Source organism: Vulpes vulpes, chromosome 4 (genome assembly GCF_048418805.1).
Source record: "Vulpes vulpes isolate BD-2025 chromosome 4, VulVul3, whole genome shotgun sequence".
Lineage (NCBI taxonomy): Eukaryota > Metazoa > Chordata > Mammalia > Carnivora > Canidae > Vulpes > Vulpes vulpes.
Genome location: NC_132783.1, coordinates 94,973,900 through 95,001,605, shown reverse-complemented (window position 1 = coordinate 95,001,605; position 27,706 = coordinate 94,973,900). Strand labels below are relative to the sequence as shown.

The 27,706-nt window shown below is 38.3% G+C and overlaps 1 protein-coding gene and 1 pseudogene across 15 annotated transcripts in view; one reads left to right on the top strand and one right to left on the bottom strand.

Moving 5' to 3' along the window:
- Positions 1-27,706, top strand: part of NSD1 (nuclear receptor binding SET domain protein 1) — a 153,559-nt gene that overhangs the window by 36,200 nt on the left and 89,653 nt on the right. Inside the window, exon 2 of one of the 15 annotated variants that reach the window (XM_072756525.1) lies at positions 18,024-18,045. The exons of the other annotated variants lie outside the window; for them this stretch is intronic. Coding sequence (XP_072612626.1) covers positions 18,043-18,045 — 3 coding nt within the window. The 5' untranslated portion in view covers positions 18,024-18,042. The remainder of the gene's footprint in view (positions 1-18,023; positions 18,046-27,706) is intronic. 15 annotated transcript variants of the gene reach the window in all.
- Positions 13,109-13,650, bottom strand: LOC112925638 (coiled-coil-helix-coiled-coil-helix domain-containing protein 2 pseudogene; annotated as a pseudogene).

The following is a 27,706-nucleotide window of genomic DNA, read 5'->3' as shown; positions in this document are numbered from 1 at the left end:
ATCCCTAAAAGGGTGTTATAAATCTTGCATATATTGAGCTGGTTATGCATTTTGTTCTATTTGGTGTATTGTTTATTTTTTTTTTTTATAAGTACCCTCTGTTGTTGTAAAGTAGACATGTATCATTTATCCATATGTAGGTCTTCAATTCACTGGCATTAATTACACCCATGGTGTTATATAATCATTACCACTATGTATATTGAGAACTTTTCCATCATCCTCAACATACAGTTACCTATCAGTAACTCCGTGTTGTTTCCTTTCTCTAGCCCCTGGTAACTTCTGATAGATTATAGAGATCTCTCTTTGAATTTGCCTCTTCTAGGTAAGATAACTCATAAGCGCCATGGAACATTTGTCTCTTTGTGTTTGGCTTATTTCACTTAACAATACTTTTATTTTTTATTTTATTTATTTATTTTTTAAAAAGATTTTATTTATTTATTCATGAGAGACACCGAGAGAGGCAGAGACACACAGGCAGAGGGAGAAGCAGGCTCCATGCAGGGTGCCCGATGTGGGACTTGACCTTTGGTCTCCAGGATCAGGCCCTGGGCTGAAGGCGGCGCTAAACTGCTGAGCCACCTGGGCTGCCCAGTATAATACTTTTAGTGTTTATGTTGTAGCATGCATCAGAACTTTGTTCCTTTTTATAGCCGATTAATCTTCTATTGTGAATATACCATATTCTATCCAGTCATCAGTGGTGGGTGGACATTTGAGCTCCACCTTTTTAATATTTTGAATACTGCTACTATGAACGTGGGTTTACAAATATCTGGTTGAGTGCCTACTTTCAATTCTTTTGAGTATATAGGAGTGGAATTGCTGGATCATATGCTGATTTTATTGTTTACCTTTTGCAGGTATTCTCTCTTCCCTTTTTTTGATTGATTTGTTTTAGAATGAGAGTGAGTGAGGATGGGGTGGGAGGGTGAGGTGGAGTGAGAGAGAATCTCAAGCAGATTCTCTTAGTGAGTGTGGAATACCATGCCACTCAGGTCTCCTCTCAGGACTCTGTGATCATGACCTGAACCGAAATCAAGTCTGTTGAACTGACAGAATCACCTAGGTGCTCCTATTCTTTTTCTTTTCTTTTCTTTTCTTTTCTTTTTTTTAAGATTTTTTAATTTATTCATTTATGATAGACATAGAGAGAGGCAGAGACACAGGCAGAGGGAAAAGAAAGGCTCCATGCCGGGAGCCCAACGTGGGACTTGATCCCGGGACTCCAGGATTGCGCCCTGGGCCAAAGGCAGGCGACAAACCGCTGAGCCACCCAGGGATCCCTCTTTTTCTTCTTTTGATTAGATATTTGCACGCTTACCTAGTAGTTTATCCAGTTGTGATAGTTGCTTGTGATAGTTTTTCCTGTTTATTTTCTGTTTTTATGGTGAGATTAACCCTTAATGTTCCCTGTTTCCTTGTTTCTTCTGATGTCAGTAGATACTTGACTGTGGTAACTTTTGCTCAAATTACTTTCGGAACTTGTTTTTTGTAATTGTTTTCAGACCTTGCTGCTTTTATCAGGTAAAATCAGGTAAAGGTTGAATCTGGTGAAGAAGTTAAACTAGTAGATAACAGTTTGATTCTAAATGTGACTTGAAATTAACATGAATGGTTTTTATCATGTGATATGTAGAGTTCACTTTTTAGTGGTTCTGTTTTGCAAACTTTGGTCACATCTGGCCACCATCTGTGTTTGTAACAGCCCATGAACCAAGAATAGCTTCTACATTTTGGAATGAGAGAAAAAAGGAAAATATTTTGTAATGTATTAAAATTATACCAGATTTCTGGTAATAATATATAAAGGTCTCTTGGAACATGGCTCTTTTATGTATTGTTTATGGCTACTTTGGTCCTATGATGAGAGTTGAGTAGTTTGGAAAAAAACAGTTTTATACAGTCTAAAATATTTGGTTTCCAGGCCTTGATAGAAAAAGTTTATCAACCTCTTGTTGAGATCATCCCAAGGGTTAATTATTAAATGGTCTGGTAAGGACTATACCTGTTGTCAGTTTCTGATGTGTATGTAAAAATATTATTTGTTCTTAAGCACATCTAATACTTTTGTTTTAATGAGTGGAAACAGTAATTTGGTAGTTAAATTAACTACAAGACAACTTCTGGTTAATGGGAAGGATGTTTATAGGTAGTGTGACATTCATGTCATTTTGGCCAGCATATCTTCTTGGTTTTCAGAGAAGAGGTTAAAAAGTTATTTGTTCCCATAATACTGTTAAAGCATTTTTCATAATACATTTAGATTATTTTTGTACCTTGTATCCTCCGTTAAATCTAGAACTCAAGTTTGGGGGCCCCTGGGTGGCTCAGTTTGCTAAGCGTCTGCTTTGGGTCAGGTCATGATCTTGGGTTCCTGGGATCAAGCCCTGAGCTGGGCTTCCTGCTGAGCAGGGGGTCTACTTCTCCCTCTGACTCTGCCTCCCCCACTGGTGCTCACTGGTTTTCTCAAATAAATAAATGAAATTTTAAAAAAAAAATCCAAAAAACTCAAGTTTGGGATTTTTGTTTGGCAGATAGTCTTTATTTTGTATCCTTGAGGCCTGGCATAGTTCCTCGTAAGTAGGTAAGCAATAATCTTTTCAGGGGAAATGAGTAAGTATTCTATAAATATAATTTACAGATATACAAATTATACAAATTGTATTCTGATGCACAAGTATATTTTAGAGCTATAATAACTATTCTATAAATGTCTGAAGCATTTCTTATCTTGGCCGTCCCGTGGAGAAGAAAGCTAGACTTGTATTTTAGAGATGTAAAAAGAAAATAAGTAGAAACCTGTGAGAGACTAAATCAGTTGGACAAAATTATTACACATGGCACTGTTGCCCAAAATAGTTACTTTCCTTTTAACCCTGAATCAAGAGTATAGCTTGTCTATATTTATTTTGTTGACCTTTTGTGGGTTGTATCATCACAAATGTGGTCACAAAATATATTAAGGTTAATTTTCTGTAATTTCTGTGATGAGTAGAAAGATAATTTGATATATCATCATATATGTTCCAGATACTGTCGTTAAGTCCAGGAATACAGTGATAAGCAAAACATGGTTAGCCTTCATGGATCTTCAGTCAGGCAGAGAGAAAACATTAAATAAGTCATCCCACAATAGTTATATTATTGCATTTAAACAGAGACTAGGAAGAGAACTTTGAGCATGCATTCCCCAGGGGAGATCTGATGTAGTTTAGCGCTCAGGGAGCTTCCCTAAGAAAGTGACATAGAGACTGGGATCCAAAGACTGAGTTAAGAGTTAACTTGGGGATAAAAGGGGCTGGAAGGGTGGGAGAGAGGAATTGAAAACATTTTAAGCACAGAGACCAGCTTTAGTAGAGCCCAAAGAGTGTGAGTGTAGTTTTGGTAACTTTGTGAAGGCTGTGAGTTTATGGTTGAGTGCTAGATTATCCTGAGGTTTTGTCATTTAGGTTTCTCTCTCTCTCTCTCACTTTTTTAATTCAGCATTAGGTATGGATAAGTAGAAACTCTTCACACTACCCATGGCCCAGATTTTCCTTTCTTCTAATTAGACTTTCTCCCTCAAGAAGCTTTTATTTCAGTTAAGATTTTAATGGCATTCTTTTTTGTTTCCTGCTTGAAAATGGCATTATTTATTAAATCTGCAAAATTAAAAAAAATTTATAGTAAAAAAGTCTTATAATTACCCAGTTTTTCTCTCTGGCAGTCCGTTAATCAGTTTCTTATATGTTCTTTTAGAGATTTTACGCACATGCAAGCAAGTGCGTGCAATCTCCGCCCCCAGATGGTTTTTTGTTTTTTTATATTACACTACTTTCACACCTTGCTTTTTTCCATTATTATATCTTCTTATATATTTTATTTATTCCATATCTGTACGTAAAGAACTGACTCATTTTTTATGACTACAGAATAGATCATTGTATAGATATTCCCTAATTTAGTAGTTCCTTAGTGATGGATGTTTAGTTTGTTTTGTGATCTTTTACTATTATAAATAGTACTGTAATCATTAACTTTATATGTACCTCATTTCATAATCTAGTACGTATGTGTTTATAGGATAAATGTTATTTCTATTTATTTATTTATTTAAAGATTTATTTATTCATGAGAGACACACGGGGGTGGGGGCAGAGACACAGGAAGAGGGAGAAGTATGCAGGGAGCCTGACGTGAGACTCAATCCCGGGTCTCCAGGATCACATCCTGGGCTGAAGGTGGCACCAAACTGCTGAGCCACCCAGGCTGCCCTAAATGTTATTTTTAAAAATTATTATTGAAGTAATATTATTGAAGTTGACATACAGTGTTATATTAGTTTTGGGTGTGCAATATAGTGATTCGACAGTTCTGTATTTTATTCAGTGCTTACCATGATACGAAGTGTAGTCACTATCTGTCATATACATTATTACAGTATTCCTGACTGTATTCCATAATGTTGTACTTTTCATCTCTGTGACTTATTTTAAAAGGTCTTATTTACTTATTAGAGAAAGTGAGTGAGAAAGAGCACACCAGCAGGAGAAGGAAAAGCAGACTCCCCAGCTGAGCAGGGAGCCTAACGCAGGGCTCCATCCCAGGACTCTGGGATCATGACCTGAGTCAAAGGCAGTCTCTTAACCCACTGAGCCACCCCCAGGGCCTGATTTACTTGTTTTAAAACTGGAAGTATGTACCTCTTAATCCCCTTCACCTATCCCTCCACCCACTCGTAGATAAAAATGTTTATTTAACAAATCAAGTATTGAGTACCTGCATTACCTTGAGTTTTGTTGATGGTAGTGTTTAAGCAAACTTCTTTTGAGTTACCTAGTAAGTGCTACAATTTAAAAAAGGAATAGGACAAAAAAAATTAAGAAAAAATAAGATTCTGTCCCTGTCTTAGAGACTGTTAGAGTCTGGGATTAATATCAGTGTAATGTGTGAAATGTAGTAATAAGAGATATGCACAGGGGAATGCAGAGCCTTAATTAAGGTTGTTGTGGATCCATGGAGAGGCTTCTTGAATCTAATTTTGAAGTGTAAGTAGATATTAGAAGGGGAAAGGAAGTGTGTCTTAGGTGAAAAAGTAGGATCAAGTACCTAGAGGTATAACAGCATGAGATTTATGTAACTTCAAAGTGTAAAGCATGTGATGCAGGTGATAGTGAGACCTAAATTTGGGTGGGTGAATTAGGGTCAATTCAAGAAACCTTTTATTTGTTAGCCTAAGAACTTGGACTTGGTTTTTTGTTTTTTGTTTATTAATTTTGAATGAGATTTCATACAAAACACCAGTATAAAACAAAAAAAGATGGAGCTGCTTTGATTTGGGGTAAGAAACAGGCAGGTTTTCTTTCTTTCTTTCTTTCTTTCTTTCTTTCTTTCTTTCTTTTCTTTTCTTTTCTTTCTTTCTTTCTTTTCTTTCTTTCTTTCTTTCTTTCTTTCTTTCTTTTCTTTCTTTCTTTCTTTCTTTCTTTCTTTCTTTCTTTCTTTCTTTCTTTCTTTTCTTTCTTTCTTTTCTTTCTTTCTTTTCTTTCTTTCTTTTCTTTCTTTTCTTTCTTTCTTTCTTTTTCTTAAAGATTTTATTTGAGAGAGAGGACACATAAGCAGGGGGCGGGACAGAGGGAGAAGCAGATTGCCTGCTGAGCAGGTAGCCTGATTCGATTCCAGGCTTGATCCCAGACACTGGGATCATGATCTGAGCTGAAGGCAGACACTTAGCTGACTGAACCATGCGGGCACCCCAAGAACAGTCAGGCTTTCTTCTCACTGTCTTGGGTATTCCTTGAGAGACTTTCCAGAACAGTATCTCTGAGGAACCCAATTGAACCTACCTCTGGGATGGTTTCAACAGAAGGATTTTGAGTAGTACAGAGGGAAAGGTCACCTAATAGGAGTAAATGTAAGATAAGATACATTGTTAGAGTGTGAAATAACTTTGTATGATACATGGAGGAGGACAAGGGGGAAGGAAACCAATCACCTATTTTTTGGCTGTTCTGATATTGTTACTTCTGTTTAGAATAGTCTATTAAGAGGTAATTAACAGGCCGCCTGGGTGATTTAGTGGTTGAGGGGCTACCCTTGGCTCAGGTCCTGGGATGGAGTCCTGCATCAGGCTCCCTGCAGGGAGCTTGCTTCTCCCTCTGTGTGTCTGCCTTTCTCTGTGTCTTTCATGAATAAATAAAAAATTAAAAAGAGATAATTAACATGTAAAAAAAACCCACCCCAATTCTTTTAGAGATATGTACTGATGTACTGAATGAAATGATACCTGGGGATTTGCTTCAAAGCAATCCCGGTATGGAAGGAAAGCTATGGGATGGAAGCAGTAGGTAGGAAGTAGATGGGCCATGAGTTGATATTTGTTGAAACTGAGTAATGAGGGATGCTTGTTGAGCGTCAGCCTTTGGCTCAGGGTGTGATCTCTGGTCTGGGGATTGAGTTCCGCTAAATTAGGCTCCCTATGAGGAGCCTGCTTCACCCTCTCTATGTCTCTGCCTCTCTCTTTGTGTCTCTCCTAAATAAATAAATAAAATCTTTAAAAAAAAAAAAAGAGAAAAGAAACAGTAATGATTATGTAGAAATTCATTATATTATTTTTCACTTTTGATTGTATTTGATATTTTCCATAAAAACTAAAAAGTGATAGGTTCTATGGATAATTGGGGGGAGGTGTGCAGAGGGAGAAAGAGAATCTTAGGTGTGGAACCCTCTGTAGGCTGGATCTCACAATTCTGAGATCCTGATCTGAGCTGAAATCCAGAGTTGGATGCTTAACCAACTGATCCACCCAGGCATTGCTCTATGGATAATTTTTTTAGACTAAGTGGAAGATTACTTTTTTTTTTTTTTTTTTTACTAATTGGTAATTTTCCAGAAAAAATGTTAATGTTTAGGCTAAGATACATATTTTTAAATGTATTTAAAAACTGATTTCAAACTGGGGTGCCTGGGTGATAAGTTGGTTAGGCCTCTGACTCTTGATTTCTGCGCTTGGGTCAGGATCTTAAGAGTTGTGAGATTGAGTCCTGTGTTGGACTCCATGGTGGGTGTAGAGCCTGCTTAAGATTCTCTTTGCCCTCCACCCCCAAAATCTAATTTCAAACTATGTGAAAATGCTGTATCATTTTTCTAGTACTTTTCTTGGAAGGAAACTTCTTTTAGTTATTTAAATATCCAAGTATGTTTTGAAAAGTTAAAAAAAATTCAATTATAGTGTTCTACCTAATTGTATTTTTTATTTTTTTATTATTTTTAATTTTTTTTAAGATTTATTTATTTATTTATGATAGAGAGAGAGAGAGAGGCAGAGACACAGGAGGAGGGAGAAGCAGGCTCCATGCCGGGAGCCCGACGCGGGACTCGATCCTGGGACTCCAGGATCGCGCCCTGGGCCAAAGGCAGGTGCTAAACCGCTGAGCCACCCAGGGATCCCCTAATTGTATTTTTTAAATTAAGCCATTATTTATGAGTAATTATAAGGACATGAGTAATTACAATTTTTTTGTATTTTCACGTGATTGACAAGTTAATTTCTATTGTCAGTTATAAGCTGTATTAGTAATCAAGGGTAAACAGATTAATTTACTTAAGTTTGGGTTGCTTTGGAATTGGTTTTAACTCATTAGGAAGTTTTGTTCTAATATTGGTTTAATGTGCCTGGCATTTTGATTAAAGTGCTACAATCTTTTTTTTTTTTTTAAACTATTTTTTTTAATTTTTATTTATTTATGATAGTCATACAGAGAGAGAGAGAGAGGCAGAGACACAGGCAGAGGGAGAAGCAGGCTCCATGCACCAGGAGCCTGACGTGGGATTCGATTCCGGGTCTCCAGGATCGCGCCCTGGGCCAAAGGCAGGCGCCAAACCGCTGCACCACCCAGGGATCCCCAGTAATTTTTTTTTTAAAGAAGCAATGGCTTTATTATTTTTTTTACTTTTTATTTATTTATGATAGTCACACACAGAGAGAGAGAGAGGCAGACATAGGCAGAGGGAGAAACAGGCTCCATGCACCGGGAGCCCGACGTGGGATTCGATCCTGGGTCTCCAGGATCGCGCCCTGGGCCAAAGGCAGGCGCCAAACCGCTGCGCCACCCAGGGATCCCTGGAGATAGTAATTAATATTTGTCTCATTATCAGTATGAAGCCCCCCCCTTTTTTTTAAGATTTTAATTATTCATGAGAAAGGCAGAGACCTGGGCAGAGGGAGAAGCAGGCTCCCCACGGGAGGCCCGTTGTGGAACTCGGGATCATGACCCTGGACCCTGAGATCATGACCTGAGCCGAAGGCAGACGCTCACTGAGCCACCCAGGTGCCCCAGTATGAGGGTTTAAAGAGAACAAAATGTATGAATGTTTTTAGGAGTTTCTGGTACTTGAGTATCCACTGAATGCTTCCTTTCTAAAGGCTGGGCTTCCATTGATAGTCAGCTAGCCCCAATCTTACCATGTATGTGGTCTTCAGTATACCAGCTTCTATAACAAACCTAGCAGCTCTTCTGTTTCCAGCATTCATTGGGCCAATTCTCAGCTTTTCCTCTGTCCTTTTCCAAGACTTCAGTGACTCCCTTTGATACATTGTCCTTGGCTTTCTATTTGATCTTTTGTTCCTGGATCTAGCCAATAAGCAAGGGTCATTTCTTTTCTTTTCTTTTCTTTTCTTTTTTTTTTTTTTTTTTTTTGCAAGGGTCATTTCTTAGTAACAATTAACTTTTATTGCCACGATAATTTGTAGTTTTTAGCCTCAGTTTGCTTCTATCTAAAATTATAATGCTCTCAGAGATCATTTATCTAACTACTTGCTAGATTTGCTTACCTTACAGATCCTCTTTTCTTTTCAGCAAAAAGTTAATAGACTTGAATTCTGACTCCGTGTGTCAGGTAGAGAGGATTGGTGGGAAGAGACTTCAGGTACTCTGGTTCACTCCTTTCTTCTGTGGTTGGGATGGTGGAGCAGGGGTCAGAGGATGGCTGGCCTTTAATCCCTGCTTTTTGCTAAAGGACCCTCTGGCAAGGTTACTCTGAACTTGTTTTTTGTCTGTAATTATGAGATAATGAAAACCTGTGCTGCCTACCATACTTGGTTATTTTTGAGATTCAGATGATACAGAACATGTTAAAACTAGACAACGGGCACCTGAGTGGCTCAGTTGGTTAAGTATCTGCCTTCAGCTTGAGTCATGATCCCAGGATCCTGGGGTGGAGCACCACATCAGGCTCCCTGCTCAGCAGGGAGTCTGCTTCTCTTTTTCCTTCTGCCCCTCCACCTCGCTTGTGTACACACGAGTGCGCATGCTCTCTTTGTCAAATAATCTTAAATAACTAGAATATACGCATGCATTTATTAGATTCTGTAGCAGTGAGTGAGATGGGAATGATGTATATGTTTATAGTCATATTTTACTTCACCATACCATTGTAGAATTGAACATGTCCTTTGTAATTTTGAATGGAGACTGAGAAATCACAATTCTTTTTTTTATTTTATTTACTTATTTTTTTTTTTTTTTAGAAATCACAATTCTTATAGAATAATTGTTGACCCCTAAAAATCGTTATCATTTATTATTGATGACCTGTACTGGATTAAGAATAATCTTAGTGTACATTTAACATTTGTTAGTTGATAAAACCTCCTACAAATAGGAGGCAGTATTATCCCATCTTTACAGTTAAAGAAACAGGGTTAGAGAGGTAAAGTAACTTCTACAATCTCATTGATGGTTAGTGGTAAAGCAGAAATTAATTGAGCCCCATGCATTTCCAGTATAAAGCAGTTTGTCTTCACAGAACACATAGCATAATTTATAGGGAAATTCAATTACTGAGTTGAATGCCTGACAGTAATGTAATAATTGTATGTCAATTGTATGCATATATATATATATTTTAAAGATTTTATTTATTTATTCATGAAAGACACAGAGAGAGAGATAGAGGTAGAAGCAGGCTCCATGAAGGGAGCCTGATGTGTGACTTATCCTAGGACTCTAGGATCACGCCCCCACCTAAAGGCAGACGTTCAACCACTGAGCCGCCAGGCGTCCCGTATGTCAATTATATTAAAGAAAAAAAAATCCAACACAGCTTTTCTGTTATGCTGATATACGAGTATGATTCAGTGTATATAATTTCTCATTTGACTATAAGCAAACAAATGTAAGGGATTTAGACTTCAAAGATTTAGCGATTTATAAATGCACAGAATAGTATGGATATTTATCTTCTTACTCTGCTTCTCCCAGAGTCTTTTTTTTTTTTTTTTTTAGTTTTTATTTATTTATGATAGTCACACACAGAGAGAGAGAGAGAGAGGCAGAGACACAGGCAGAGGGAGAACCAGGCTCCATGCACCGGGAGCCCGACGTGGGATTCGATCCCGGATCTTCAGGATCGTGCCCTGGGCCAAAGGCAGGCGCCAAACCGCTGCACCACCCAGGGATCCCCATCTCCCAGAGTCTTGAACAAGTCATTCGGTTTCTCTGCCCCTCCCGTTCTCTCTGTCAGAAAGAACATTTTTAGTAAGTTATACTGTAGATTTTCTTACTAGATTTAAACTAGACTAAAAGAAAGGGGAATGATTTATAAGCATATTTTGAATTTCATAATGTGACTTTATTTGTCTACATATTCCTATCATGTGTTACAGAGTCCTTAATAAAAATGATCCAAGACAATTCCTTAATAGCAGGAACAATAGCTGCATCTCTAACATGATTAATTTGCAAGATAGCAAATCAGCACTGCCAAAAGGGCAAGATGCCATGGGAGTTGGTTATTTGAGGAGGGAAGGGTTTATTTTCTTCAACCTGGGTCTTGAAGGAAGCATAGGACAGATTTAAACAAGGCACAGTGAAAGTGTAGTAGTGCACGCACCCTGAGGCAGGAGGAATGCCATATGGGGAACTATGTGATACAAATTATACTCTGGTTAGATTTTAAGATGTAATAAGGAGATTATTTAGCAAATAAGGTGGAGTGAATGGATTGGAGTCAGTTTACAGAGGGTCTTGAAGTCTATTTGGATAGGTGGTATGTACTGTATTTGAGTATTGTATTTTTTTTTTTTAAGATTTTATTTATTTATTCATGAGAGACACAGAGAGAGAGAGGCAGAGACAGGCAGAGGGAGAAGCAGGCTCCATGCAGGGAGCCCGATGTGGGACTTGATCCCAGGACTCTAGGATCACATCCTGGGCCCAAGGCAGGCTCCAAACCGCTGAACCACCTGGGGATCCCTTGAGTACTGTATTTTGAGTAATAGGGAGGTAACGAAGGTTTTTTAGAAAGATAGTAATAGCATTGGAATTGTGTGAAATTGTGTTTTTTTTTTTTTTTAAGTTTTATTTTAGAGAGAGTGTGCATGTAACAGGTAGGAGGAGGGGCAGAGGAAAACAATGTCAAGCCGACTTCCTGGTGAGTGCAGAGCCTCCTATGAGGCTATATTGCACTACCTGGGATTATGAACTGATCTGAAATCAAAAGGTGGATGCTTAACCAACTGAGCCCCCCAGGTGCCCCTCTAAATTGTTTCTATTTTTTTAAAAAGATTTATTTATTCATGAAATAGAGAGTGTGCAGGTGTGTGTGCCTGTGTGCATGAGTGGGGGAAGGGGCAGAGGGAGAGAGAAAAACTCAAGCGGACTCCCTGCTGAGTGTGGAGCCACATGCAGGGCTCAAACCCAGGATCTCAAGATCACCACCTGAGCTGAAATCAAGACTTGGAATCCCAACGAATCAAGCCACCCAGATGTCCCTAAATTTTGTTTCTATTTAAACATTATTTATTTATTTGGTATTTGAAATATTTTTTCATTAACATAGTGCTGAATGGAAGTTGAGTGCCTATACTGTCATGTTAATTATGTAATTGAGTAAAAGAAATGGAAATAATGTAACTTTTCAAAGAAATACAGTGAATAATATTAGAGCCACTGCTTTTTGAATTGTTACTGGGGGATCCCTGGGTGGTTTAGCGGTTAGCCCCTGCCTTTTGACCCAGGGTGTAATCCTGGAGTCTTGGGATCGAGTCCCACACCGGGCCCCCTGCATGGAACCTGCTTCTCCCTCTGCCTGTGTCTCTGCCCCCCCTCCCCTTTATGTGTCTCTCATGAACAAATAAATAAAATCTTGAAAAAAAAATGAATTGTTACTATGAGCCAGGCTCTTTTTTAAAAAAACTTTTTTAAGGATTTTATTTATTCATGAGAGAGACAGAGAGAAAGGCAGAGATGCTAAACCGCTGAGCCACCCAGGTTGCCATCCTGAGCCAGGCTCTTTATAAAGGTTTCAGGAAGCATGACTGCAGAGAGCCTATGCTGTTAACCATTACACTGTACTATCTCTCAAAAAATGGCTTCATACTAATAATTAAGATAAAAAAGAGAACCTTTGAATGTTGTTACTCAGGATAAGAGTCAGACTTAATTTCAAGATTTTGAAATAATTCACGAGTCTCCATTCCTCATTCATGGGGAATATGTTCCAAAGCCCCTGTGATGACTAAAACCAAGAATAGAACCGAACCACATATATATATATAGTTTTTTAATTTTAGTTTTAATTTAAAATTTTTTTAGAACCAAACACTATATTTACAATGTTTTTTCCTATGCATATATACCTATGACAAAGTTTAATTTAGAAATTAGGCACATTAAGATATTAACAATAATGATAAAATATAAAATTTATGGCAATATACTATAATAAAAGTTATGTGGTTTTTTATTTTTTATTTGAGTGTACTTGAAATACAATGTTACATTAGTTTCAGATATACAACCTAATGATTCAGCAACTCCTATGCTCTGCTTACTGCAAGTGTAGCTACTGTCTGTCACTATGTAATTCTCTTACAATACGATTTTTTTTTTTTGTGGGGGGAAGAAAATCACTTTATTCTAATTAATTCACAAATGATAACATCACAAAAGGTGATTTAAGGAGGCACACAAACATCTGCCCAGCCCCAAACTCAAACCATCTCAATGAACTTGTATACTAAAAATATCCTTTTTCATTACAGTTCTGAAGAAAGCTGTATTTAATGATGGAGAGGTTTAACTGGTGGTTTTACACTTTTATATCTTCACTATTTATTATATTTTTATGCTAAATTAACTTGGTCATGATTGATGAGTTTCCATATCTTCCTATTTGAACTTCTTGATTAGGCTAATCCATTTGCAGATCTGCATTGTTTCTGCAGCTTGCTGAAACCTTCACAAAGATTTAGGTCACCCTGGTTCTGGGCACACTCCAGGAACGGTTTCATCTCGGGCTAAACTGCTGCTGCTGTTGCTGTAAACTGCTGCTGCTGTTGCTGGTATGCTCACTGGGTTCCCTGAGGCTCCTGGTAAGTGATGTCGGGCCTTGAAGGCTCAGCGTTACTTCCAGCGAAGTCCCCAGTAATGGCATGACCAATCATGTGCCTGTCAGCAAAGGCTGCAGCCACTCCAGCTGCAGTGGTTGCCATCTGGGCCATGAGACCTGGCTGCCAGGGTGCAGCAGGTGAGCCAGTAGCAGTTGGCAAGCTGCTGCTGGCGGCTGAGCGGCTGGTGCTGGTCTAGATGCAGCTCTCATCTGAGGTGCCCACCTGGCCGGAGGGGCCGTGCCAGAGGTGCGGCTACGGCTTCCATGCAGCATGTCTACTGGTACAGGAGCACGACGTCCAGAAGCCTGACACTCGGTGGAGACCTTTATTACAATACTATTGACTATATTCCTTGTATCAGGGTTTTTTTTTTTTTTTTTTTTTTCAATTTTTATTTATTTATGATAGTCACACACAGAGAGAGAGAGGCAGAGACATAGGCAGAGGGAGAAGCAGGCTCCATGCACTGGGAACCCAATGTGGGACTCGATCCCGGGTCTCCAGGATCGCGCCCTGGGCCAAAGGCAGACGCTAAACCGCTGTGCCACCCAGGGATCCCCTATATCAGGGTTTTTATTCCTGTGACTTATTCTTTCCATAACTGGAAGCCTGTATCTCCCACTCCACTTCACCCATTTTGCCCATCTGCCCAACTCCCTCCCTTCTGGCAGTCATCAGTTGTTTGTATTTACAAGTCTGATTGTACCTTTTGTTTATATTTTATATTCTACACGTAAGTGAAATCATATGTTTGTCTTTTCTGACTTCACTTAGCATAGTACCTTCTAGGTCCAGCCGTGTTGTTGCAAATGGCAAGATCTCAGTCTTTCTTTTTATGGCTGAATAATATTCCATTGTGTATGTATACACCACAATTTCTTTATCCATTCATCTGTCAGTGGTATATTTATCCTTTTTCCTGTGATGATAATGAGGTTATAAAATGCCTATGTGATGAGATGAAGTGAGGTGAGTGATAATAGGCATTGTATTGAAACATTAGGCTACTATTGCCCTTCTGGCAGTAATGCCAGTTGGAGGATTATCTACTTCTGGACTGAGGTTGACCAAAGGTAATTGAAATTGTGAAAAGCAAAACTGTGGGTAAGGGGAGACTTTTTTCAAAGATTTTATTTATTCATGAGATACACAGAGAGAGGCAGAGATACAGGCAGAGGGAGAAGCAGGCCCCATGTAGGGAGCCCAACGCAGTACTTGATCCTGGGACTCCAGGATCACGCCGTGGGCCAAAGGCATGTGCTAAACTCTGAGCCACCCAGGGATTCCCGAATATTTAACTCTTGATCTCAGCTCAGGTCTCAATCTCAGGCTTGTAAATTCAAGCCCTGGGTTGTTCTCCATGCTGGGTGTGGAGTCTAATTTAAAAAAAAAAAAAAAAATTTACTTTTCTAAACTATATACCATGTTCTCATCTGAGATTTTAGTCAGTTCCTCCCTTGGCTCAAGAAAAGGCTAATAGCAAACTAGAAACTATTTTGACAGCTGTAGGACAGCTTCAGTGGCTTTGCTTATGTGACTTAAAGTTTTTCTTGATCAAGGAATATTTGGACTTCCCAAATGTTGGAGGGATAGAAGTTATATTTATATACTGTGGAAAATTCATTTATATAGAATCCTTTCTTTTTTTTTTTTTTTTTTAAGATTTTATTTATTTATTCATGAGAGACACACACACAGAGAGAGAGAGAGAGAGAGAGAGAGAGAGAGGCGGAGAAGCAGGCTCCAGGAGCAGGGAGCCTGATGTGGGACTGGATCCCGGGACTCCAGGATCACACCCTGGGCTGAAGGCAGGTGCCAAACTGCTGAGCCACTCAGGGATCCCCAGAATCCTTTCTAAGAAAATTCTGGGTTATCATCTGGGGGAATTAGACTGGTGCAATGTAAAAGGCATTTTTATGAAGTCAGTTTGAATCCTTTCCTGTATTGCTATTTTTCATACTACTTTTGTGAATTTAGGCAAATTGAAATAATTTCTGCCTCAGTTTTTTCATCCATAATGTGGAGAAAGTACTCTTCTAGAAGCTACTGTGAGGTTATGAGATAATTGTTGAGCATTCAGCACAGTGTCTGATTTTTATTGTGTCCAATGCAGCTAGCTAAATCACTATCCTTAGTACAGTTATTTTATTTAGCAATTCCTCAGTTTGTGGCTAAGTAACCGCTGAGCTCAATCTATGATTAATTCTAATATGCTGGGGGAGCCCTGGTGGTTCAGTGGATTAGCGTCACCTTCAGCTAGGGGGTGATCCTGGAGACCCGGGGACGAGTCCCACGTCAGGCTCCCTGCATGGAGCCTGCTTCTCCCTCTGCCTGTGTCTCTGCCTCCCTCTCTCTGTGTGTCTCTCATGAGTAAATAAATAAAATCTTAAAAAAAAAAATTCTAATGTGCTGTTCCTCTCCCAAATATAGTGGTATTGCCCATTTCCAAACCAGGGAATTCTGTGGTAGTGACTGATTGCAGGTCATCTTTGAAGTAAAGACCTGTAAAGTTAGATAGGGTAAATAATATCATTTATCTTTTTTTGGGTATCATTTATCTTTTTAAGACATGTGAGAGTTTTGTGGATTAAGGACTTAAAAGTATTGATAGGTGCCTAAGTGGACAGAATAAGGCGTCTAATTTTGCTGCTTAGGAAATGATTCATTGTAGCCTATTTCAGTTCAGTTAAAACATTGTTTTTATTAACATGTATTTTGTCCCAGAAATGGAGATACATGAGTGGATGATACCTTGTCTTCCTGAAGTTTAGAATGGTGGAATAGATAAATTATAAACCCAATATGATGGTAAGCTGAGAGATAGGCATAGGATATAATAGAGAGGCACTTGGCTAAGTCAAGGGATAGGAGATGTTGGAAGTAAGGTGTCCTGAGGAGACCTAGGAGAAAGAGGAATTCCTGTCAGAAAGGAGATGGAAGGATAAAGAGCATGATCTCAGAGGGGGACTGTGGACAGCTTGGTGTAAGCTTTTGAAGTAGGGAATGGTAAAATAGGAGATTAGAAACAAATAGTATCTAGATTCTTATTTTAACAGGAAGGAACCAGCTGTTTTTACTTTGTCATTATCTCTTGAGGTTTGTTCTGAGAAATTTGTTACTAATAATTTTATTTATAAATAAAATAATAAATAAAATAATAAATAAAAATAACTTGTTACGAATAATAAATTTGTTACTAATAATCTTCCTTCCCTAAGATCCCTCTACCTCCCACCCCAATCCCAGTTTAGCAGTTATAGGATTTTATTTTGTTCATTTGTCTCTTTCAGAGAGATTAAGCTCCCACAGGGCTTGTTTGTTCCATCTCTACATTCAGTTATATGCCACTCAGAATATATATTTTTTCACTAGTATTGACCTGTAGAAATAATCCCTGAAAGTATAGTCTGGTACTCAGAATATTTATAAAATGCTTAAATATAAAGAAAAATCGTTTCCTTGAAAATAAATCTTTACTGTAGAAAAATAATAAATTTGAGTCTCATAATTTTCACCCCCTAGAAATAATCACTGTTTTCCACTTTCCAGACTCAGTAAATATTTGTTTGTTTTTTTTTTTTAGTAAATATTTGAATGATTGAGTTATCCAACATGAATTACTTGAGCTAAATTTAATCAACTCAGCAAACATTATCTGGGCATCTGCTATTATGTGACATTCTAGATAATCAGTAATCTCTACTATCAAGTAACCTAAGGTTTCTTAGTATTGTTAAACAATATATCCTAAAATGACTGAGGAGTAATGGGAGGAATTAAAGGACCCATTTAGATGGTTTTGCTTGTTTTATCTTTTTAACTTTATTTTTTTTTTTTAATTTTTTATTTATTTATGATAGTCACACACACACACACACACAGAGAGGCAGAGACACAGGCAGAGGGAGAAGCAGGCGCCCTGCACCGGGAGCCCGACGTGGGACTCGATCCGGGTCTCCAGGATCGCGCCCTGGGCCAAAGGCAGACGCCAAACCTCTGCGCCACCCAGGGATCCCTTTTTTTTTTTTTTTTTTAATATATATTTTTTAAAATTTTTATTTATTTATGATAGTCACAGAGAGAGAGAGGGAGACAGAGACACAGGCGGAGGGAGAAGCAGGCTCCATGCACCGGGAGCCTGATGTGGGATTCGATCCCGGGTCTCCAGGATCGCGCCCTGGGCCAAAGGCAGGGGCCAAACCGCCGCGCCACCCAGGGATCCCCAGGGATCCCTTTTAACTGAATTTTGTATAACTATTACATGATTTAAAAGGAAACAAACTACAGAGTTCTGTACCTAACAGTGAAAATTTGTCTATTTATTATACAAATATAATACCAGTTAAAAAAATGTAAAAATACCAGTGTTTCCACAAAGGTAATAACATCTTTATTTTTTAAAAGGTTTTATTTATTTGAGAACAAGCAAGTGAGAGTGTATATGGGGGGGTGGAGGGGGGGGGGAAGAGAGAATCCCAAGCGGACTCTGTGCCCAGGCAGAACCCAACAGGGCTTGATCCTTCAACCTTGATCATGGCCTGAGCTATAAACAAGAGTTGTTCACTGAATTTACTGAGCTACCCAGGCACTCTAGTGGTAATAACATCTTTAAATAACATCTTTTTGTATTTTTTCTTCTTTACAGCATACTTTCCTGGCTTCCCATGGTAAATTTTTAAAAGTTTTTATTTAAATTCCAATTATTTAACATAACAGTGTAATATTTGTTTCACATTTACAATATAGTGATTGAATGGTTGCATACATTACCTGGTGCTCATTACAAGTGAACTCCTTAATCTCCATCACCTATTGATAATATCCTCCACCACCTCCCTTCTGGTAACCGTCAGTTTGTTGGTTTGCCTCTCTCCTGGTTTCCCAGAGCAATTTTTAAGGACTGTTTAATAGACCAGCAAATTGTTCTAAATTTGCTTAGCTATCTTTTTGTTGTTACCTTCACTTTTGTTATTACAGTTAATGATGAAGTGAAAATACATTTATAGCCCTTAGTCTTTTACTTTCTTTTTGTATTATTTCTTAGCATGGAGTCCCAGGATTGTGAGTATTGTTTCAAAGAGTATTATGTTGCTTTTCAAGAGACCATACTAAAATTGATTAAGTAGTAGTGGTAAGTGGAGTGCCTGGGTGGCTCAGACAGTTAAGTGTATTCTTGGTTTTGGCTTAGGCCATGATCTCAGGGTTGTGAGATCAAGCCCCAAGTCAGGCTCTGCACTGAGTATTGAGGCTGACTGAGATTCTTTCTCTCTCCCTTGCCCCCAGCCCCTACCTTTGCATTCATTCTCTCCCTCCCCTCCAAATAAATAAATAAAATCTTAAAAAAAAATAGTAATATGTTATTTCTAAGAACTTGGGTATTTCTTTTTTTTTTCTTCCCCTCAAGATAGAATTATGAATAGAATTGAGTCTCTTTGTCAAGCAGTTCTATTAGAGGTTAAAAAGAATCCTTACCTATTTTTATGCCTCAAACCTTAGTCTCAGGTACCTTTCTCTTTCTAGCTCACTTTGTTGATGATTTTTTATCTGGACCACATCTAGCTTGAATCTTATTTCAGAATTCCTGCATCATGTATACAGTGGCTTTTTTTTCTTTTAAAGATTGATTACTTTTTTTTAGAGAGAAAGTGAGAGTACGTGACTGGGGAGAGGGGCAGAGGGAGAGAATCTTCAGGCAGATTCCCTGGGGGAGCCTGATGTGGGGCTTGATCTCAGTACCCATGAGATCATGACCTGAGTGAAATCAAGAGTCAGACGCTAAACTGAGCCACCCAGGGCCCCCTACAGTGGCTTTCTGGGGCAATTTTCACTAGGTTGTGAAATGGAGTTTTACACTTGTTCAAAGCCAAGTTTCAGCTGTTTATTCCCCAATTCTGTTTTCTCCTATAGTCTTTTCCATTTTAATGAATGGCAACTGCATCTTCATAGTATTTAAGACCTAAACTTTTAGCATGATCCTTGAGTTCTCTCTGTAACATCTGGTGGTCTCAGTCCATCAGCATAAATTTCATTGGCGTTGCCTATTTCTTGTCCCCTTCACCATCCTAGATTGATTCATGTAACTGTTACCTCTCATCTGCATTACTATTGCAATAACCTAAGCAGGTCTCTGATTCCATCCTGACCCCCGGGTGCCCCTCTTTGATCGATTTTGAGTTAATTTTTGTATATGGTGTTAGTGTTTAATTTCATTCCTTTGTATGTAGATACCCAGTTTTCCCACTACCATTTGTTGAAAAAGGCTGTCTTTTCCCTATTGAATGGTTTGTTAGTACTGTTGTCAAAATCATTTGACCATATATGCAAGGATTTATTTCTGGAATATTTAGAGAGAATATTTCTCTCTAAACAGAATAGAGAATATTTTTCTATTCTGTTCTCTTGGTCAGTATATCTTTGTGATAGTAGTTGCACAGTGTTTTGTTGTTGTTTTTTTTTAAATAGACTCCATGCCAAATAGGTGCTTGACCTTAGGACCCTGAGATCAAGAGTCATATGCTTTATCAACTCAGCCAGCCACCCAAGTATTTTGACTAATGTAGCTATTTGTAAGTTTTGAAATCAGGGGGGTCCCTGGGTGTCTCAATGGTTTAGCACCTGCCTTCGGTCCAGGATGTGATCTTGGAGTCCTGGGATCAAGTCCCACATCAGGCTCTCTGTGTGGAGCCTGCTTCTCCCTCTGCCTGTGTCTCTGCCTCTCTCTCTCTCTCTCTCTCTTTCTCTCTCTGTGTGTCTCTCACGAATAAATAAATAAAATCTTTAAAAAAAAAAGTTTTGAAATCAGGAAGTAGCTAGCTTTTCTTTCTCAGTATTGCTTTGTTTCAGGTTCCCTTGGATTTCATATGAATAGTGAAATCTTTTAAAAAGTCATTCTGATTATTACAGGGATTGCATTAAATCATAGATCACTTTTTTTTTAATCATAGATCACTTTGAATAGTAATAATATCTTAACAATATCAAGTCTTCTAATCCATAAATAAACAAGCATTTCTTTCCATGTATTCTCTTTAATTTCTTTCAGCAACATTTTGTGGTTTTTATTATACGTCTTTTATTTCTTTGATTAATTATTAGGTATTTTATTCTCCTTGATGTTCTTCAAGGACTTCTTTATTTCCCTTTTGGCTTGTTCTTTTTTTTTTTTTTTTTTTTTTTTTTAAGATTTAGTTGTTTGTTTGAGAAGGAGAAAGAGAGCACCAGCAGGGGAGTGGCAGAAGGAGCCAAGGCAGACACTGAACTGACTGAGTCACCCAGTGCTCTGGATAGGCTTTTATTTTTTTTATTTTTTTAATTTTATGTATTTATTCATGAGAAATACAGAAAGAGAGGCAGAGACACAGAGAGAGGAGAAGCAGGCTCTATGCAAGGAGCCCAATGCAGAACTTGATCTCAGAAATTGAGGATCAGGCCCTGAGCCAAAGACAGACACTCAACTGCTGAGCCACCCAGGCATCCCTGGATAGTTCATCATTAATGTGTAGAATTTCAGCTGAGTTTTGTATGTTGATTTTGTATCATCCTAGTTTGCTGAATTTATTTTAAAATTTTTTTGTGGAATCTTTATGAGTTCTGCAAATAGAGATAATTTTATTTATTCATTTCCAATGTGGTTATTTCTTTTTCCTACCTAGTTGCTCTTTTATTATATGGAAAGTTGACTTTTAATATATGGAAATAGTTTCCTATTACTGGTTTGTTTTTGAGTGTTTTATTTCCCTCACAGCTAAGTATTGAATTTTGCTAAATAATTTTTTTCATCAGTGTTGATGATCATATGATTTTTATCCATTCTGTTTGTGTGGCATATTAAATTTACTAATTTCAAATGTTGAACAATCCTGTTTTCCAGGAATAAATTCCCATTGGGTCATGGTGTATGGTTTTTTTGTTGTCGCTATTGGTTTTTATTGATTTTTTTATTCCTCTATAGTTAATTGATTTTTTTTTAAGATTTTATTTATTTATTCATGAGAGACACATACATACACAGAGACAGAGACACAGGCAGAGGGAGAAGCAGGCTCCACGGAGGAAGCCTGACGTGGAATTCGATCCCGGGTCTCCAGGATCATGCCCTGGGCTGAAGGCGGCGCTAAACTGCTGAGCCACCCAGGCTGCCCTAGTTAATTGTTTTTTAAATGACATATAATTGACATATAAGATTATGTTAGATTTAGCTATACAAAATAATGATTTCAGGGGTGCCTGAGTGGCACAGTTGGTTAATAAACACATGCAGAGTTTGCTTGGGATTCTCTCTCCCTTTGCCCCTTTCACTCATGCTCCCTCCCTCTCTTTCAAAATAAATAAATCTTTAAGAAAAATAATGATTTTATTTAATTTTTTAAAAATTTTTATTCATTAATTTGAGACAGAGCATGAACAGGGGGCAGAGGTAGGGGGAAAGGGAGAAGCAGACCCCTGTTGAGTGAGGCGCCCAGTGGGGGACTTGATCCCAGGACCCTGAGATCATGACCTGAGTCAAAGGCAGACACTTAACTATCTGAGCCACCAATACAGGCTCCCTGTATTATGCTTTTTTTTTTTTTGTTGTTAATGTTCATTTATTTTGCTAGTATTTTATTGAAGATATTTGCATCAATGTTTGTAAAGGGTATTGGTCTATAGTTTTCTTTTTCTTACGGGGTCTTCATCTGGCTTTGGTATGAGAATGATCCTGGCCTCAATGAATAAGGGCATGTTCCTCACTAGTTTTTGGAAAAGTTTGAAAGAAATGGATGTTTTTAGTTAAATGTATAAAGCTTCCCAGTGAAACTGTTAGGTCCAGGGCTTTTCTTTGTTGGGACATTTTTTGGTTACTCATTACTGAGTCAGTCTCCTTAATAGTTAGAGATCTATTCAAATATACTGTTTTTATGTCATTTAGTCTTGGTAGGTTTTTTGTTTCTTGGATTTGGGCTGTTTCATCTAGGTTTTATCCATTTGTAGGTATACAGTTATTCATACTACTCTTATAATCCTTTTTGTTCCTGTAGAGTCAGTAGTGATGTCTACACTTTTATTTCTTTTTTTTTTTAATTCTTTTTTTTTTTAAATTTTTATTTATTTATGATAGTCACAGAGAGAGAGAGAGAGGCAGAGATACAGGCAGAGGGAGAAGCAGGCTCCATGCACCGGGAGCCTGACGTGGGATTCGATCCCGGGTCTCCAGGATCGCGCCCTGGGCCAAAGGCAGGCACCAAACCTCTGCGCCACCCAGGGATCCCTACACTTTTATTTCTGATTTTAGTAATTCGAGTCTTCTTTTATTCTTGATGCACCTAGCTAAGGATTTATCAATTGTGTTGATCTTTTCAAAGAAACAACTCTCGGTTTTGTCCAATTTTTACTATTCTTGATTTTCTATTCTTAATTTTCTCTCTAATCTTTATTATTCTTTCTGCTTGCTTTAGGTATAGTCTGCTAGTTCCTTTTCTAGCTTATTAAGATGAAAGTTTAGGGTGTATGAGAAATTTTAAAGAAATACACATGTCTACAGCTATTAACATCCCTCTAAGAATTGCTTTTGCTGCATCTTTTAAGTTGTGATATGTTTTGTGTTCATTTTCATTCAGACTATTTTCTAACTTACCATGTGAATTCTTTGACTTTCTGGTTATTTAGTAGTGTGTTGGGATCCCTGGGTGGCGCAGCGGTTTGGCGCCTGCCTTTGGCCCAGGGCGCGATCCTGGAGACCCGGGATTGAATCCCACATCGGGCTCCCGGTGCATGGAGCCTGCTTCTCCCTCTGCCTGTGTCTCTGCCTCTCTCTCTATCTCTCTGTGACTATCATAAATTAAAAAAAAAAAAAAAAAATTTAGTAGTCTGTTGTTTAATATCCCAGTGTTTCTTGTCTTTTTGACTTTTAATTTTGTTCCATTGTGGTTGGAAAATACATTCTGTATTTCAGTTCTTTTAATTTTATTTTTTGGCCTAACATATGGTCTATCCTTGAGAATGTTAGCTTGTACTTAGGAAGACTGACTTTGCGGTTGTTTAGTAGAATGTTCTTCAGATGCCTGTTAGGTCTAGTTGGTTTATAGTACTATTCAGTACTTCTGTGTCTTTATGGATCATCCAAATCTCTCCTGTACTGCAAGTTGGTTTTTTGTTTTTAAGACTTTATTTGTTTATGACAGAGACAGAGGGAGAAGCAGGCTTCCCTCGAGGAACCTTATGAGGGACTCGATCCCAGGATCGTGGATCAAGATCTGAGCCAAAGAGAGACAGACACTCAACCACTGAGCCACCCAGGTGCCCCTGCAGTTGGGTTTTGAAGTCTCTTTTGTTGTTTCTCTTTTTCACATTTCTGTCCATTATGGCCTCATGAATTTGGAAGTCTGGTTTGATGCATGGTGTTTGTAATTGTTAAACCTTCCTCTTAGATTGACATTTTTATCATAGAATTTTGATCTTGTCTTTAGTAACCATTTTTTTTTAAAGATTTTATTTATTTATTTTTTCACGAGAGACAAAGAAAGAGGCAGACACACAGAGGGAGAAGCAGGCTCTCTGCAGGATCTGGAAGTGGGATTCAATCCTGGGCCCTAGGATCATGCCTTGAGTCAAAGGCCAGATGCTCAACCGCTGAGCCACCCAGGCATCCGTGTAGTAACCACTTTTGCCTTTAAGTATATTTTCTGTGGTGTTAATGTAAAGAAGAAGCTAGCCCTCTCTGTTACTATTGCATTTTATTTATTTTCCAGCCTTTTGCTTTCAACTTTTTTTTTTTTAAGATTTTATTTATCTATTCATGAGAGACACAGAGAGAGAGAGGCAGAGACATACGCAGAGGGAGAATCAGTCTGCTCGCGGGGAGCCCGATGCGGGACTCCCTCCCAGGACCCCAGGATCATGCCCTGAGCCAAAGGCAGATGCTCAACAGCTGAGCCACCCAGGTGTCCCTTAAATACATATACATTTTATCTAAGTAGTGATAAGGTAGGATTGATATCTGCCGTTTTACTATTTTTTGTTTTTGTTCATCTGATCCTGTTAACTACCTTCTTTTATGTTAAATAGGTATTTTCTAAGGTAATATTTTAATTTCCTTGTCATTTATATGATCACATCCCTCCCCACTCCAAATTTAGTGGTTGCTCTAGTTACTGAGATTGCAACTAAAGTCTTAATTTGTTACAGTGTGGTTTGTATTATTAATATCAAGTTAATTTTAATAGTAGTAATAAAACTTTGTTCCTTTATTGGTCTGCCCTTGTCATCTCCTTTGTCATTTTATTGTCATACAAATTACATTTTGTGTCGCTGGGGTAGCTCAGTTAAGCATCTGCTTTTGGCTTAGGTCATGATCCCAAGGTCCTGGGATCATGCCCCGTGTCAGTTTCTCTCCTCAGATCCTGCTTTTCCCTCTCCTGCCTGCCACTCTGCCTACTTGTGCTCTTTCCTGTCAAATAAATAAATAACATCTTAAAAAAAAAACCTAATTAAATTTTTATATATCATGTGCCCATCCACACAGACTTAAGATTCTTGCATTAAACAGTTGTCTTTTATTTTTTATTATATATATATATATTTATCTTTTTAAAGATTTTATTTATTTATTCATAGAGAAAAAGAGAGAGAGAGGCAGAGACCCAGACAGGGGGAGAAGCAGGCTCCATGCAGGGAGCCCCACGTAGGACTCGATCCTGGGTCTCCAGGATCACACCCCAGGCTGCAGGCGGCGCTAAACCGCTGAGCCACCAGGGCTGCCATATTTTTATATTTTATTTATTCACGAGAGACACACAGAGAGAGGCAGAGACATAGGCAGAGGGAGATAGATACAGGCTCCCTTCAAGGGGCCTTGTGCAGGACTCCATCTCAGGACCTTGGGATTATGACTTGAGTCAAAGGCAGATGTTCAACCACTAATCCACCCAAGTTCCTCTTACTGGTGTCTTTTCAAGATTTTATTTATTTATTCATGAGAAACAGAGAGATAGGCAGAGACGTAGACAGAGGGAGAAACAGGCTCTCTATAGGGAGCCTGACTTGTACCTCAGTCCCAGGACCTTGGGATCGCGACTTGATTCCAAAGGCAGATGCTCAACAACTGAGCACCCAGGTGCCCCTACACAGTTGTCTTTTTTTTTTTTCTTTCTCACAGTTGTCTTTTAAGTTAGATACAAGAAAAGTGTTGTCTTTTGTATTTACATCTGTTACCTTTACCATGTTCTTTATTCATGTAGACTTGAGCTATTGTTTATTGTCCTTTATCTAAAGCTGAGGAACTCTCTGTAGTATTTCTTGTAGGGCAGATTTGCAAAGGACTCTCCTTGAAATTAGCTTGAAATACATGTTTAAGTGTTTTTGTGTTTGTTTTTTTTTTAGTAATAAAGCATAGCATATTATTTTGTGGAATGCTAGATTGTAATTCTTGAAATATAGTCTTTTGTCAAATGCTGGGCTAAGTGTTAGACACAGAGGTAGTATGGTAGTGTCTCTTTTTTTCTGTTTAGGTCATTATAGTCTCTGAGTCCTGTGGGCTTGGTGCTGTGTATAGGAATTTAGAGAAGCTTTGAAATGAACAAATTATGATGAAATCATTTGTGCTTTTGTAAAGCACACAACACAAATGTAAGATTATCTGTATTTTTACTCACTCAATATATTAAAAGAGCATCACGGTGAGTTTGATTTAATCTCTCACCTTACGTGTCCTGTTTGTAAAATAGTGGAACTACCTATTTCTATCATCAGAATAAGGGAGTCATTTTTAATTAGGTAGAAAAAGGTGAAATTCCAAAGTAAATTTCATATAACTGTACAATGTATTCTTAGTATCACCTTTAAGACTTGGCATTTTATTTTATTTATTTATTTATTTATTTATTTATTTATTTATTTATTTATTTATTTATTTATGAGAGAGAGAGAGAGAGAGAGAGAGAGAGCCCGAATAGGTGGAGGGAGTGACAGAGGGAGAAGGACAAGCAGACTCCCTGCTGAACAGAGAGCAATGTGGGGCTCGACCCTAAGATCATGACTGAGCCATGGAGGCATGCCAAGACTTGATATTTTAAATCAGGTTATTTATATTTGTGTGGTGCCTTGCTCAGGTGCCTTGTGTGGGTTGCTCAGTTGGTTAAGGGACTGACTCTTGATTTCAGCTCAGATCATGATCTCAGAATCCTGAGATCTAGCCCTGTGTTAGGGTCTGCTGGGCCTGGAGCTCGGTTAAGATTCTCTCTCTCTCAAAAAAACAAAAAAAAAGATTCTCTCTCTCCTATTCCTTCTGCCATCCCCTGTGCCCCTGTTTGTTCGCACTATATGCTCTTCCCCCCCTTTCTCTCTCTCAAAACAAAACAAGAACTGAATCCTAGAGTTGGCAGTGAGTTCTGTGATAACATCTACCCCTAGGTCTTTACTTCAAGTTCTATATCACTGTCTATTCTCTAAAAAGTTGTTTTCGGGATGCCTGGGTGGTTCAGTGGTTGAGTGTCTGCCTTTGGCTCAAGGCGTGATCCCGCAGTCCTGGGATCAAGTCCCACATTGGGTTCCCCGGGGGGAGCCTGCTTCTCCTTCTGCCTGTCTCTTCCTCTCTCTCTGTATCTTTCTTTTCTTTTCTTTTTTTTAATTTTTAAAAATATTTTATTTATTAGAGAGCGGGGGGGGGGGTACAACTTAAAATTTGTAAGAGGATAGATTTGTTATGTCCTTACCACTTATAAAATTAAAGAAAAAAAGATATTGTTCTGTGAGTTAGCTGATTTTAAGTAGCTTACTCAACTCTTAAATTTTGGATATGCATGTAAAAATACTGGTATCTAAGGATTATTTACTCTGTGGTAACATTCAATTAACATTAAAAAGGAACACATTTAAGTTTTATACCTTACATCCAGGAACATACTTGGGCCACCTGAGCTTATTTTATCTTAGAAATGCAATATAGTCTGGTTTGGACCTTTGATGGAAATTTCATTAGCGAATATGCTTAAAGATTTTACCTTAAAGGTTTTGTCTTTTTTTTTTTTTTTTTTTTAAGATTTTATTTATTCATGATAGACAGAGAGAGACACAGAGAGAGAGCCAGAGACACAGGCAGAGGAAGAAGCAGGCTCCACTCAGGGAGCCCGATGTGGGATTCGATCCTGACACTCTAGGATCACACCCCGGGCCAAAGGCAGGCACCAAACCGCTGAGCCACCCAGGGATCTCTAAGTTTTTGTCTTTTTACCATAGCTTTTGGCTCAGGAGCCACTTCTTGATTGTGATTGAATGAGATGTATCAGTCTTTTAAAAAATAGCAGTGATAAGCTTATACAGGAATGTTTACTGTTGAAATAACATTTTACTGTC